Here is a 16,653-nt window from a genome sequence, read left to right as displayed (position 1 = left end):
TTGGTGGAGACAGTTAAAGGGACGGGACTTTTCCAAAATACAGCCGAAGGTGCAGCTGAATCGCGGTACTGTACAGTCATTCTTATCAAAATGTCTTTAATAAAATAAAATAAACGCAAAGAAAATGTATTTTACATCTTTTATATTCCTAACTCCTCAGTGTTTTATCAGGGCCTGTTTGGATGAACAGAGAGCTGAAATCCTGGAGATGGTTAATGTTTTTAGATCAGTTAATGAGGACAATTTTCCACGGCACACTTGACCATCTCCCACGGCACACTAGTGTGCCGCGGCACACTGGTTGAAAAACACTGCTCTAACTTACATAGATTTGTTAGAAATGATTACTTTATAATGCTCTAGACTACAACACATTACCACAGACTCCGGCAGAATGAAGTTTTTATGTTTTATTACTCATTGACTTGGATAACAGACTGTTTAAGTTGTGTGTTCCTTTAAAAACGTTGCCATTACACGTGTTTTGCTCAAAGGGGAATAAAGTCAAGTAGACTCTGTGTAAAATTGATGGAATCTTTTTTTTTCTTTGAGTAGTTATCAGGCCGTCTGTTTTCTTTATTCACTTGATGCTGTTCAGGGTCAAGGGTTGCTGAAGCATGTCCCAGTTGTCATCAGCCGAGTTGGTGAACATCTTAAAAAGGGTCACCAGTGCACCTATGGGGTGCACAGAGACAAACAAATCAACCGCGCACACTCACAATAATGGACAGTTTAGGTACCTCCACTCAACCAGACAGGCATCTTCCTGAATTTTTGGGTGAACCATATAAGTTTAATCATAGGTTACGTATTTTTTTATATTTAAATTTGATACATTTGTTGTTGTTTTAATTTATAAAAATTATTTTTGTTTACTTATCGACAACAATTGTCACATTCCTTTTGTCAAGCCACTGCTAAGCCAAAAGCAAAAGCAATTCACGAAGACTAAAGAAAAAAAGAAAAGGATTATTGCTCAATGGTCCAAAGCCATCTTTTCAGATGAAGGTAAATTTTGCATTTCTCTTGGAAATAAAATTCCCAGTGTCTGGAGGAAGAGAATCTATAGACTTTTGTCAAGAAGGAAATGAGATACACCATTTCTGTAAACAATACAGATGGCCTAAAGCAGTGCTTTTCAATTAGTTTTTGCAAGGTCCCCCCTAGGAAAAAGAAAATGTTTCGCCCCCCCCCCCCCCCCCCCCCCACACACACACACACACACACACTCGCTCGGTAACAATATATTAGGTTAGTATCTATAAAAATTGTGTAAGTATACCTAAAATTGTATCTTTTAACATTAACAAAAGAAAAAAGCAATATAAATCCACTTTCAACAAATATTTAATTTATTTTGCCACACAGAAACCCTGTTATAGTCTAAAACAGAAAAGAAGTTTAAAGTGCCTGAAATAAAAAAAAATCTGTCATTCTTTATTTAAACTAGAAACATTTTGACCAACTGAACCATTTGATGGTGAGAAAAATAATTCAACCAATAAATAATATTAAATGTAAATTGATCTGAAACAATATCACTGCAGCTTCAATATATTTAACGTTTTTAGTCTGAAGAAATGGGTAAAAAACATTGTGCTGATTTATTTTCTAAATGATCGATTGTTTATTTATGATCTCAAAAAGTGCAGTTGTTTTACTGCATTACCTGCCGTCTTTACGTCAAATACTGACACCAACTAAACCAGTGTTTTTCAACCTTTTCTGAGCCACGGCACACTTTAACCTTAAAAAAAATCCCGCGGCACACCAGCATCCAAAAATTAAAAAAAAAGAAGGAGAAACTCATAATATGTATTGATCTACAGCCCCTCCACAATCTCACATGCATTTTTGAGATTATTCTTGCAGAAAAAGCTGGAAACTGCAGCTTTTTTTTCCTAAAAGATTCAATAAAAGTTAAGTTAGAAGATTTAAAAATAGTTTGATGCGTGTTCGTTGGTTTCAAGACGTTTAACAACAGATCTCCGTATGTGCTGTCACTCTCACAACCCAATGCATCATGATGTAGTGCATAAAACGGCCGAAGATCGGTTTTCGGAGCTTTATTGTTTTGTTCACTTGTTACACGGTCTGATACCGGATTCTGTGGAAAGCAACAGCGCAAAAGACGAGCTTTAGCTGGTATTTTTGTTAGAACTGAGCGACTTTACGAGCTAAATCGGGACAAGGAAGTGAAGACTTTAACCACTTCTGATTGGTCAGACTGATTACATGTGATTAAGCCCCTCAAGAATGATTGGTGGAGACAGTTAAAGGAACGGGACTTTTCCCAAACACAGCCGGAGCTGCAGCTGAATCGTGGTACTGTCATTCTTATCAAAATGTCTTTAATAAAATAAAATAAACGCAAAGAAAAAGTATTTTACGATCTTTTATATTCCTAACTCCTGAGTGTTTTATCAGGGCCTGTTTGGATGAACACAGAGCTGAAATCCTGGAGATGGGAAATGTTTTTAGATCAGTTAATGAGGGCAATTTTCCACGGCACACTTGACCATCTCCCACGGCACACTAGTGTGCCGCGGCACACTGGTTGAAAAACACTGAACTAAACGACAGGCAGACAAAGAATACATTTATGGAAAATAAAGAACAGTTCATAAAGAATGACATTACTAGCATGAGCTGAGTCATGTAAAGGCACGTGATGATCCTGGTGTTGCACAATAAACAGTGCTTCGCGTGCGCTGTTCCACCTTGCTGCCTGAGCCCACTACCCCTCCCTTCCCCTTTCCTTCTCTCACACACACAGGTGTGACAGGAGCAGCTCCAGGGACGGCAGTACACAGTTTCAGGCTGTTACAAACTCTGTGATATAACAGATAATAGGAAACCCATAGTGGCGCAGACTTTTTTTCCAAGCACTGAGCCGCTGCCGCCACTACCCCTCGTTAAATTTGTGCTATTCAATCAATTCAATTTTATTTTTATAGCCCAAATTCACAACAACAGTCGTCTCGATGGGCTTCGTATCGGTAATTGAAAAAGTGAAACATGAACTCAAAAGGATCATGAATACATAGAGTTCGATAGGAAAATACTAAAATGAACTAACAAACTGACTAAGCTAAACTGGCATCCCTGCCCTTAGACCCCCCTTAGCGGTAAGGAAAAACTCCTAAAAAAAACGGATTCCGGAAAAAACCAAGAAACCTCAGGGGTGTCCATATCACCTGTGCCTAAAAACGCTACTACTGCACCCCCCCTCTGGCATCGCATGGGGTGCGTCCCCCTTTTTGTGAAGTACTGTCCTAAAGGCAGCTGTCAAATCAAATTGGACTTCCATTACACCTTGGCCGTGACAGGCTGATCGTCTTCATGCCACGGTCACTAATTCGCGTTAAAAATAAAAAATAAGAAAGCCCAACCAAGGATGTGCTGCGTAGAAATACATTTTTTACATTTGTGATTAAAAAAACCCTCTTTTTTTCATTGGTCTAATGTCAAAATTAACATTTTGATTATATGTATAGGGCATAATCATTAAAATTACAAGAAATAAATGTTTAAAACTTTTATGTCTATATTTAGTTATTTTTCATAAAATATGCGTTTTCCCTCTTGAGGATACTGACACATTATCAGAAAGACAGATTTTTTTTTCTTTAAAAAGAGATTAACTGATTGTGTACTTTACAACAGTTTAATAACCCAACAATTACATGTAAATGTTAAAGTAAATGAAACTTAAAGTTGAAAAAAATGTAGAATCCAGAATTTAGCTCTCCCCCAGAGATTATGGTCTTGTGAACTCTTGGACTGCATTATGTGGGCTTTATTTAAAGGAAAATATGCCTTAGATTTTACCGGTTGTAACTACTTATAACAAATCAATGTGGCATAATTTTTTTTTTTAAACTAGTCCAGTGAAGACAAAGAAACTTTATGTAACTACCTGATTTATCTGACCTCTTCCACTTTCAAAAAGAGCTTCTAAATGTACTATTGTGGTTGGATCCTCTTAAAATTCATGTTTTTCGAAAATGTGAGATTTTATGCAAATGAAGGTCAGTGAAGTTAAAGAATGGGGTTTTTTGCTTGATAAATATAAATTCTATGAAGCAATAATACATTTGCAGTCAAAAGAAGTGGCAAGACTTTATTTTTGTAATATAATTACATTTTTGCACAGAAGTACTGCTGAGATTTTGTGAAGGCCACAGATTTCAGAAACAAAATGGTTTAATTGTTGGGGTTGGTCTTAATGGTTTCTTTTTCCTGGAACATTTAGAAAACTTTCTTTGCGCGTTGTATAACCTGGTATTTAAGTTTGACAGTATTTTCTGAAAACCTGTTTTAATACATTCACAGGCTTCAGGAGAGATGGATTTTTGAAGTCTTAACTAACCCAAAGAAACAGACATACACAATGAACTTCCAAAGCATTTGTGTTATCTTACTCCCATACCCTTACTGTGGATTTAGAATAAAGCAATCAAAAAATAATTTGTTTGAACTTAGGCTTTAGTTCATGGACTTTCTAAAACATTATTTCACCCTTTTAGGAAATTACTGTCATTTCAATAGACTATTTTATTTTTTTCAAAAGTACTTCTACAATTGACTGATAAGCAACCTTGTGCTCAGTTGTGACCCTTTCTCTAGCTAATTTAGAGGAAACTAATGAGAAATTAGTTATGGATTTGTTTTTTATTTTTCCGACTTGTTTTTATCAGGTTGAGCGACTGAAAAGGCTCTACACCACTGATACGTTTTCTGTTTGTTTTGGTCTCTGCACCATCAATTTCAGCATCTTGCCTTTGAAGGACCTCATGCTAGTCCATTAGGCTTCAGTTCTTGTGGGGAGCAGATTAGTCTGCCTCAGTGAAGCTCAGTAACGTACAGCCTCTCATCTCCTCACGACGACTGTCAGTCTGCGAATGTGTGGGGGGCTTGGTTCAGTCACCACTAGGGCTGCACAATATGAGAAAAACTCACGATATTAGTGATCAATATTGCGATGACGACGAAAAACATCTAAATACATCATTTCCATTTTTACTACAACAGTTTAATTTAGATAAAAGTCACCATAACTGAAATTACACTCCAATTGACCCTCATCTACATATGGCATCCGATTGGTCAACCACTTTAAGGGTGTTAAAATGCGAAAAGGGATTTAGTTGATTCGTTAAACACTTTTAAGCTGCCATAAGATTGTTTTATGAAATTTAAGGTCACCATTTATTTTCGCCGACTTTTGCGATATGCGTAGCGCAGAGCTTGATATACAATAATACAATAATAACAATAAAATTGCAGGCATAATCACCACTATTGTGCATGTGTGGTAGTGGGTCTTTTTTTAAGGTTTAAGGTGCTAGCTGATTATATTTAAAAAACTGCACTGGCTGAAATCTAATCTCTGCTAAAATGCATGTTAATCGAAGTTACTAAATAATAAACCAAGGTCAGGTAGGCCTCCTTGCCTTGCATTTGTGATGATTTTGAAAGTTCATTTTCTTCACTATTTCTTTTTTTATTCTCTAAAATCCTTATTTTACTACAAATAATGACGCTTGGAAAACAAATTCAAATTTAAACCCAACTTATTTCATATCAGCAGTCTTACACACCCATAGGAAGATGAAGTTATGAGATCCTGAAGATGGAGTGTGGATTCTTTCCAAATATAAATGAGTGTTTGTTACTCTCAATCTCTCACCACTTCTGCAGTACTGATTAGACCTATTAGTGTCACATTACCATGCTGATCGGTTTGCCAGGGTGGAACAGGGAAGCTGCCAACAACAGATGAAGTAGGCAGCAGCTAATGGTATGGCAGATGATGTAATGTCATTGCCTCAACTGATGAGTCTATTACTTAATGTTTTTGTCTTTTGTTTATTTGTTAGTTTGTCTTGGAACCATAACAAAACTCATTCTTTGTGGAAATGAGAGCAAGTTGGTATATTTGAATACATCATAAGCAGACCGTGAATTTTTTTTTATTCTCAAAAAGGCCCGACGTTCTCCAGATTTTACTTGCCATTGATATTAGTGCAGCTGTGATGTTTGACATAACTTTATTTTCCCTTTTTGTCCTCAACGATTTTATAGAAAAGGTTTTATTGAATTTTGATGGCTCGTCTCAAAACGTGCCCATCCTAACTCCTGCTCACTGGAAAAATTCAGTTTTCTTCTGTGAAATCTGAAACAAGGATAAAGATAAAATGTCAGACTAATGTTCTACTGGGTAACCATTAAATTGATCATCCCTTTGGACATTACATTGAGATGTACTGCTCACACTTTCCCTCACGGGTGGATACGGGCTGTCAGCGCTGTGGACAAAAAAATTGGCAAACCTGAGCAGGACACACTAGTGGCCCGCTGAAAATGTCATGGGCATGGCACGCTCGGTTAGCTTGTAGGGCAAAAGTGTTCATGCACATACAGGAGGCAATAGGCCATAGCGAACATTTATGCACCACACAAGGTTAAGTTCCTTTACGGAGCCTGTAAGTGCTGTTCAGGAGATGAGTGTGCACTACTTGCAGGCTCTTTGTGTGCACCCTGACTGTTAAAAATTAAGAAAAACTATTTGTATTGTGTACATGTTGACATGGGAATATTTTTGGAGCCAACAGGTATGTTTAAAACATGAGTGTGTGTTTGGACAGGCCCCGCCCTTATAAACTTGTATTTCATCTGAACCTCACTGTAATGACTATAACCATCCAGAAACTTGTTGCTTTATGCTGCTTCATGGTTTTACCCCCCCCCCCTCTATAATCACGCTCCTACCTACCCTCCCCCCCCTTTCTTCCTCCCTCCTTTCCTTTTCCCTCTGGTCCAACACAAAAGATTTTCAAATATGATTAAAATGAATAAAGTTTGGCCTCGATTACAAAAGGGGTTTATTCAGACATACTTCTGGTTTGTCAGAAGATTTATAACCCCTGTTGTTGAAATAAAATATGTCCAACACAAGAGGCGTTCAGCTCTCATCTGTTTGCCCAGCTGTGGGACAGGACAAGTAAAAAAAAAAAAAAAAATCATCTGAGTGTAGTTTATGTGGGCATCGTCGAGGTCTCCGAACATTTACGCTGCCCATTCACGCTTCGTGTGGGATTGGCGTGCCATCATCGAGGGACCAGTACTCACACTTTACTAATAACTAAATAGTCTCACCTAGATTGTTTAAAGAGACTCGTCCAGTTTGCCAAGTATTCACTTTATAGTAAAAAACTAAAATTGTTTTTTTTTTTTCAGTAAACTTTTGTCTATTCTTGGTCAGCTATAAAATGATGTCTGGCTGTATTTTTCAGTCACTACACATGGTTAGGTAACAGTTTTTGAAAACATTTTTCTAAAAAACATGCAACGTCATCAAAATATCTCTTTTTGTTGTTGTTTTGAAGCTTTTGAAGTTCTCCAGTATATCCAAGTTAGTTTGACTCCTGACCAGTCATTGATTTCCAGCCCTGCACGCAGGGTTGGATGGGATGATGGGAGTCTTTATTTAATAGGCAGCAAACTGCATACCAGCTTCAGAGACCGACTCATTTTATGTTTAGAGAGGCCTTAAGCAATTGCCTAAGACAATCACCAATTTTGATTCAGCACCTTCACTTTAATTCCCTAAAAGCAACGTGAATGAGCGTATGGTACTGCTGCAGAGCCTCAGAGGTGAAATAAAGAAGGAATTGCATTCCTTTCTTTATTGATAACATTCACCTTCAACTCTCAAAAATGTCTGAACATAAAGGCATTGCAATTCATGTTGCTATATAACATATATTGAAATGATACTTTTTTTTAATTCTGGGATGTGTTGACACATCCACACACATCTGCATATTTTTGAGGTGTTAGGTAGACACCACAACTTCCTAACATGTTGTTTCCCAATATGGCATTTTTTTTTCTTTTGACTGCGATTGATGGCTTTCACGATTTGCTAGGTAGTTTTTATAGTGAAAAGTTAATTAACCTGTCAGTGATGGATGTTTGAAGACACAATTAGCACATTTTAACTTGATTCTTCTGTAAAGGTATTCTTTTGTAGTGCAATCATTTTTTTTGACTATTTGAGCCGTTTAACTACAGCTTATACAACAAATTATAGTTAATCATAGTTGGAATTGGTCCTTCTTGATAAAAGGTCAATTTCAAAGCTATCATTTATATTGAAAAGGGTCTTGTGGCAGTAAAAATGCAGTAGTGTAGATTAGGAACAGCTAAAAATTACGTTCTAGCCAGGATATTAACAAATTAAAAATTAATTTATCTTACAGCATGCTGTAGGCTATGAGCTAGTGTGTCTTTCTCTTTACTCACCTAAGTTAGTTCACCTCTAGCATTTCTATGATTAATATCTAAAATGTGCTAATGGGACAAAATGATACCTCATTTTGACAGAATGTAAAATAGTCTAAATTACTTGATCTTTCAAAATAACTCAAAACTCAGCCATTGGTGTATCGACTGTTGGATACAAATCCCAATGAAGCCATCTAATTATGCCCCATCACCTATTTTTTCTCTTTTCTCTTTGGCATCATGTGTCTTGTTAGCATTACACGTATATGAAACTGCGTACAGCATGTTTTTGAATGCTCAACACATGCCGGTGTGAATGTAGCTTAAGAAGGAAGGCCAGGATAATATACTATGTAAGAACAAATGGAACTGTGCTTGTGTTCCTAATGGGTTTTAACAATTTTATTTATATATGACCTGTATCACTCTGATAGTTATTCTATCACAAACAGAACCTACCCAAACATGTGTTACTTTACTCCAGTTTTGATCTGGAGTTTCAGTGACAGCCAGTTCTCTTAATGGGGCGTTCACTCTTCACCTCTGCATACACAGCTCTTCTGAACCAGGTTCGGCTTTGTTTCTCCTTCCTAAAGAGGTTTACCATAAACGGAGGTTCTCTATCTCTCATCGCTATTCACTCCGAGGAACTTCCTTACTGTAGGAGGATGTGTGAGTGGAAGTCATCTCTCCATCCAGGGTTCATTGTCCTCATGGAAGATGGTGGGTGGGTGTGCTAAGATGGCAAGAGAACTGAAATGGAACTCTCAGATCTCACCGCCTACATGCCGCTCCCTCACAAAAGAGTCATTTTTTTCTAGACTGGCTATCTGCCTTCTCCATGTCACCATGGTTGTCAAAGCTTTGTGTGATCTGCTATGACTCATTTATCGTTCTAGAGAGCACTGATGTTGTGCTGCTTCCCTTGCAGATAAAGAATGCAATGGGGATTTTCCTAATGTATTTCGCTCTCTTCTAAGTAGAGTCTAATGACTTCATTTTATGCTGAGCTACAGAACAGTTTGTGGAAGTGTGAAAATGATCCAATGGTTAAACTGATGCCGAAAGGGCCATATGTCATGTTGTGCACTCGTGCATGAAGCTTCCTGCAGAATGTTACAGATGACAAAAATTTACACAATTTCCATCAAAATGCAATCAGCAAGGCTTGTCGCATCAACAGAGGACTCATTGATGCAACTTCTGCAAATATTTGCAAATGTTTAAAAATTCACAGGCAGAGGCTTTCGTGAAATTCAGATTGTCTTGCCTCTCTGTCTATGCTTTTTGTTTCCAGTACAAAAGCTGCTGGGGGAAAAATACAATAGGAGAGATTGCACTTTGTTGCAGAAGTTAAAGTAACAGGAATTAGCTCAGTTATTTGCTTCTTTTACACCACTAAGATTGTAGTTATGTATAAATTTTTTTAACCTGGGTAAAACTTGATGTTTCTATCAAGTCAAATTAAATGTATTATGCAATAGTCTCTTCACTTCAAAGAATATTGTCAGCACAGACCTGCCACATCGCATGCTGAGTCAAAAGCATTTTTCACAAGGGATATGTCTGTATTTTACTCTTATTGTGCCACTGGGTGTAATATAATTTTCCAATCTTTGATTTAAAGGTGTTGTGTTATTGAATATTTTAGATTTTCTATTTTGAAAAATGTTGCCAATTGTTTTTATAAAAATGTTAAAAAAAATTGATACATTGTCAAAGCGTGTTGAAAATATAAATATCAAGTTTAGTAGAATTAAAAATCATTTTTGTCTTAATTTGCGATTCATTTCATCTTCAGGCAGCTTCAGGGATATAAAAAAAATGCATAAATGAGTTCACTTTTGCATCAGTCAGCCTCAGAACTAACTAATTTGAATGTTCCACTTGTGTTGTCAAACTGTCTCAGCCCCCACGCCAAGGACCAGAGACCAGTGGAGATAGCAGCTTGCGTCCTTTTGCACCTCTGGGTGTTGTGTTCATGGGACATCATGTTTTTCAACCACATTCAGATTTTGGGATTTGAGACGCAGGGTCTAAGCCTTGGCCACTTTGCATTCCTTGAACCATGACTGGGCAGTTTACAGGGTTGTGGTGAAGATAATTGTCCCATGGAGGGGATTGTTGCTACAGGCAGATTACAACAGGCGTGTGTTTTATTTTTATTTTTTCTGCTGTTGTTTTCAGCTGCCAGGTTTAGCTGGGTGTACATGTCTATTTATGTGAATGCCTGAAGCTAAGGTACTGGTGGAGTTAAAACTATGCTGCAACATGCTTGATGCTGTTTGTTTTCACTGTGTTGGTTTACGGTAATTTTCAGCAAATCTAAAAATACATTTTCTGCTTGTTTGCACATTCCCTCAAATAAACACACGGCTTGCACTCTATTATTTTCTTTTCTCTTCCCATTTTAGTTACTAGCTTTAGCACTCCATTACTTGCTTCTCATTCCAGCAGAAGCACAAATGTCATATTTCACAGGAATGTTCTCTGCACAAGATACTTATTACTTTCCAGAGAATCCAGAATGCATTTCTTTCTGCTTAATTTAATTTTATGGCTTTGATAATGACACCTGATATCCACTTTAATGCACTAATGCATTCTACATCTTTTTTTTATTGACCAAGGCCATTTCCTCCTTCCCTAAATAAGCTTAGCCTCTGAATGTATAGGAGTGCTCAGATAAGTTATTACAGTTGCACATTCTTTAAAAAAAAATTTTTTAAAAGGACTTAAGACACCGACTGACGGTCTCTATTCTCAAAAGTTTATTAATTGCAATAAAGAAACCGTGAAAAGTGACATTTAGGCTACATTGTACCAGCAAGTAGCATTGGCTGTGGCTCAGAACTGATTTGATACTAGCAAATGCAGATTGTTGAATTCAATTGCACAGCAAATAAAATGAATTGCCAGGAAGAAAGTGACGTTTGCACGTAATTTTCCAAATACGTGCAGCCAGTGCTGAACTTTTTTCTTGGCCGCACGAACCCAGAGGATGGGTAATGTTTAAGATAAAGGGTTACGGTTAAGCGGCGTATAACGGTACACCAAAGGCGATTTGCGTGGCAGAGGCAGCCAATGTTCAATGTTAGTCAATGATACAGACTTGATTTGAGGTCCAGCGGCGCATTTTGGGATGGGTGCAGCTTAGAAGGATGGCAGCAGTGGCGCAATTTAGTATTCGTCTGCACCAAATTGCAACCACTTAAGACCTGAGCTAATATTTGAGCTAACCCTCCACACACAGTCACAGGGCCACAGTTAAGCAGACATAACTGTTGTAATATAACTCGAAATTTGATCTCCAAGCATGTGGGTGCCAGGTCTTAAGAGGCTAAGCTTTATTTTCTTAATATATGTCCTTTATCATGAGAGAAATGCCAGAAAAACACCAAAAACCTAATTTTCATTGGAGTAGGTCTTTAATACATTACTAGCTTGCTATGAGTGTTTTTGAAATCCTTAACCCTGTCACACTTGAGATGTCGCCGACGACACAAAAGTAACAAATGCTCTTTGACCTACCGCAACTCTTTAACCGTTAATGCGATCAATGTAATCTAGTTGATTCTGACGCAAAGAAGAGTAACTTTTCAAATTGGCCTTGCGCCGATTTTTAACACAGTACTAACGTAGTGTTGCATAATGGCACAAAACCGCTTTTCTCTGGCAAAAGCAGTTGACTACTGTAAAGTATAATTTATCAGCGCAAGGCTGCTTTTCTCTGCGTCAGAATCCATTTGTATCACGTAAATTGCGTGAACATTTGAAGACTTATGGTAGTCAACCAGCCCTTTTAAAATGTGAATAAAAAAGGAGAGCTTATACGTTCTGGTTTCCTATGATTGACTTTTCCTTTATGATTCCCCATGTGTTTCAAAACTATGATTCATACACAAAGCTTTGGAAAATGTTTATGTCAATTACATTTGCTGTGCTCTTTATAGGCAAAAACATCTATATGTTGAAGGTCTTAAGTGGCAACTTTGGTAACAAAAATGAAATGCTAATGAACTAAAAGCTTTCTGTGGAGCTAGAGGAATTTTCTAAAATGTTTTCCATTTTTTTTCTATTTATCCATTAAATAAAAACACTCAACCCACCTTTTTGACTTTTAACTGTATCTGTACAGGACTTTATAACTCCTATTTCCTCTCCATTACTATTCCTATAATTCTGTTGCACGCATTATAGCTATAAAAAAAAAGTTAACATCCTGCAATGGACAAACCTAATTTGAACACAGATTTGAAACAAAAAATCTCTAATCTTTAATCCTTATACTCGTGTTTTCATATAACAAGCAGCTGAAAGCCTAAGCAAGTCATTGGGCAAAGAGGGAGAAGGTTTCCAAATCTTACTGTGGCTAAATTATCTTTTGTTTTTTTGTAGACTACGCACTGTGAATATTAAGCATCCCTGATGCAGTTTGTTCATTGTTGGCTTTTGCTGCACTGCAGACGAAAAAACACCCTGGAGAAAACTTTTTTTTGCTGCATTTTGCTTGTCAGAGCCTGTGGAGCACTTGTTTTGACTTTGAAGTTTATTACATGGATATAGCTCCCAGAACCTGTGCTGTTAATCAAAGTTGAATAACTAAAATCTAGAAATAAATGTTCCGGTAGCTTGTACTGTTGCGGAAGTGTTTAGGCTTTACTAAAAAAAAATACAAGGGGGAAAAGTTCTATTAGGTTGATAACTTGAGGTTTTAATCATAAAATGTTTCCCCGGACAGCTAAAGTAGGTTAATAAGCTTTGATCAAAAATGTGTAGAGCTTTGGGTGGTTTTAGATTTAACAGTTGATGTGTTGCAGAGAATGTACTTTTCCTCTATGTTTGTTCTGCTATGTCCTTTAGGCATCTTTTCTCAAGTATATTGCAGCATTTTTCTTTCCTCTGGCTCAGCTGAAGTGGTTGGTTTGAGTGGAAGAGACGAAGTCTGCACTTTTTAGTCATCTGGATCTCTCAGATATGATGCTATTCTTGTCTTCAGTTGCCTGATTGTGATCACTTGCCATTGTTTCTTATGTGATAAGGCCTCTATGTCAAAGCTCGATGTACTCAAATCAAGGAACCAGATGTGGATAAAGCCTCAGGGTTTTAGAATTGAATGCTTCTTATTGTACTTTCTAGAGTGTTAGCTGTTGAAGGGCTTTGGGGCTGTAGTTGAAACTTATAAATAAAAGATTTTGAAGTGTTTCCACCTTTCTTGTCATTTATCAGGGTTGCCTGACTGAAGCTATGTCCCATTTCTCTTTCAGCTCTTGGAAGGCAGCTTTACATCCCAGGTCAGCCATGAAGTTGATGGGCTTATCTTCCAGCCATGCGGGGTAAGCCTTCATCTGTGTTTGACAGCTAGTCATTTGTCAATTCCATAGCTTTATTGCACCTTGTTTATGTCACACACCGCAGCGTGTTTTTACATTCGTCTCAAACAGCTTGTCATCTTCGGCACGCATTTGTCACTTCATGTCGCACTCTTGCCCTCTTTTCATTGTAAAGGAAGCTACAGGGCCTCTGCCTATATTCACACTTTCTCTGTGAGCCGCTGCACATTAAATGACACACGGTTTCTGACGGAAATCTAGCTCTGGGTTGAATTTTGGTCTAGCCAATTTAACAAAAACAACAGAAGATTGTACACCTTATGCACAATCCCCACTGAGTCTTCAAAATAAAGGCATGATCATTTCAGATTGATTTCTGCAACAGGGAACCTTTTCATTTTTATTCATGTTTGTCGACCGTTCTGAAAGCTGCTCATATAACTGAACTTTTGTTGAGAGAAGAAAAAAATCATGATACAGTTTGGATGTTCTTCTCTGCCCTGTTCTATCTCGTGTATAAAAGGTAATTATCGTTAAGTGTCATTCATGATGGTGCCATCAGGTTGCAGCCGTCCCCAGGAGCTTTGGGCAAAGTCACTTGCTTTTATGTCCACCACAGCCTAATTGTTCTGCTGATCCACTGTTCCAAGCAGACACCTCTCAATGTTCTAAAACTAATGTGACTCTGTCCCAATTAGTAGCACAAACTTAAATGTTTCATTTGTTCAAATCGCCTGTCTTCATGACCTTTTGCTGTGGCTTTTTTAAAAGATGAAATTCACACCTGATTTATTTCTAAAGCTTTAAAAAATGGCATGACTTTTTTTTTATTATTATTTCAAATGTTAAAATGCGGAAACATTTAGATTTCATTTATAATAATAACCATCTTTAATAGATCACCTTCTATTAAGAGAAGGTGTTATAGCTGAATTACATGGCAGTCTTACTACACATTGCTTTTTATTTCGTTTTTTAATTGTTTATTGTCTCTAAAAAGAGGAAATTGCTCTAAACTCTGAAACTCAGCTGCAGCTTTTAGTCTCCAGAGCCGCTTAAATGAATGGCTCAGGAACCATAAAGCCAGCGTGTCTAATGTGACTAAATGATGCAAATAGTAATCTTTATTTCACAGTCTTCCTAAACTCATTTAATATCCTGTTGATGTTTTGTAAATGAAATATTTTTGCTTGTGATTGAAGGAAAATCCCATGTTTCTTGAGAAAACTGACAGGTGCTTTCTCAACACCTTTTCAAAACAAAAGCTTTTTTTAAAGGAAAGTTGCTCAGTCATTAGTTATAACTGAGCCTTATAATTGGTAATAACAATCATATGGCTCAATATGGCTGTCTGGCAAATGCAACACTAACAACAACAACACAATTCAAATGGGAATGGGACTTTGCTGGATTAATACCTTTTAAAATGCACGTCTTTGTTTTCACCTTAATCCTTTGTCAACGGATTATTGGTTGTTCTTTGCACAAATTGCCACTCTGTGTAAAAAAGAGGTTGTTTTTGAAACAGGCAGCACTTTGGGAGCTAGCATATTGCTTTATGGGGAGCTCTTAACGCCACCCCCCAGTGTGAGCATTTGATGTTCAGCATTTGGAATCATAATCCCCTCTGGGGCATTGTGCAGCTCCTTCTTGTTTGTTTCTTTTCTGTGGAAAGTTTGTTCAACTGTTTTATTTACATTTTTCCCCCCAATTCATCCACTGATAAAAATCAGAAAGTTGACTTCTGCCAAAGAGAAATTGTTTACCTCCACAGTAACAAGTTGATTTGAGTTGGCCTGCATTTCTGCTTAAAGTCATCTCAGAAGTTGGCCATTTTTGACCAGAGGTGGCCCAAATGGAAGTGGAAGACAAAATTCTATAGAAATGCACAAATTAAAAGTAATTTTTACTTTGAAACTCACTGGCTAAGTATTGTGTAAATGTTCCACAAAATAATCATAATTGTGGTTAATATTTGTCAGGTGTTCATTTGCACATCCCCCAATACTAAGCAAATGGCATTTGTGGCTTTGTGAAAGTTGCATGCTGTGAATGTCACCGCTTGCTTTGCTCCTTTAGACTAAATTAATCTGAATCGAGCGTGTTTAAAGAGGACAGCTTGGCAGATTTTTCTGCATGTTTTAGCCAGCATCAGGAGATAGTGGCTGATGCCCCAGAAAATGTTTGGAGACTTTGGAAATTTAAAAACAGCTTGCAATTTGTTGCAACCTCTTGCAGCTCCCTTTTGCTCGAAAGGTTGAGTAATTTTTCTTCTTACCGTTACCAAGATTGTGTTTTTTGTTGTGATTTGATACTGTATGGTAAGAACTTTTCATAGACTTGTTTGATGGCATTGATGGCTTTTCTGTAAAAGTTTGTACTAGTATTAAAGCTAGTATTTATAAATGGTCAAGCACATACTTCTGTATTTGTGTTAAAAACAGCTTAGCCATTTAGAGGTTGTGATTTTTTTCCTCCATCTGTAGTCAAAAATAATTTTACTTTTAATTAGCTATTTTTTTAGATGTAGCTGAGTAATTTGAGATACTCTACTTTGCATGGAAAAGGCCATCTGTGTTCCATCTGAGGTTCACATAACCTGGTAATATTTCATTTAAATTATCATTGACAATAAAAAAGAACCCTTTGCAAAATTTGGACTCACCTCTGGTTTTGGCTAATCTGCTTTAAAATAATTAATTACTTTCATTTTAACTTATTAGAAACACTTGTTAACACCTTATCAGTTACTTTTTATCACAGTTTAAAGCAAATGCTGCTCCAAAGTCTGTGTAAATGTGTTTAGCTCTACAGCTACCTGTGGTCAGTGAGGTGCATAAGTCATTGATTTTTGTTTCTTTTCAACGTCTACAGCAGGCAGTTAATCTCTTTTTGTGTGAATAGGATTAAGTGGTTTTGGAGTTCATCTCAGCAGGATCTTACTGATGTGAATGTCCGTTAATGTCAGTACAAAGGTTACCGCTGAAGCAGCTGCGATCACCGGGTGTGTTATCTCACCCAACACATT

General features: G+C 37.2%; 1 protein-coding gene across 1 annotated transcript in view; it reads left to right on the top strand.

Moving 5' to 3' along the window:
- Positions 1 to 16,653, top strand: part of rngtt (RNA guanylyltransferase and 5'-phosphatase) — a 106,765-nt gene that overhangs the window by 66,505 nt on the left and 23,607 nt on the right. Inside the window, exon 12 of the mRNA XM_023952891.1 lies at positions 13,560 to 13,628. Coding sequence (XP_023808659.1) covers positions 13,560 to 13,628 — 69 coding nt within the window. The remainder of the gene's footprint in view (positions 1 to 13,559; positions 13,629 to 16,653) is intronic.

The sequence above is a fragment of the Oryzias latipes genome, chromosome 24, assembly GCF_002234675.1.
Source record: "Oryzias latipes chromosome 24, ASM223467v1".
Taxonomy (NCBI): Eukaryota; Metazoa; Chordata; class Actinopteri; order Beloniformes; family Adrianichthyidae; genus Oryzias; species Oryzias latipes.
Note: the sequence above shows the minus strand (reverse complement) of the source record. Positions and strands in the feature narration are given on the sequence as shown.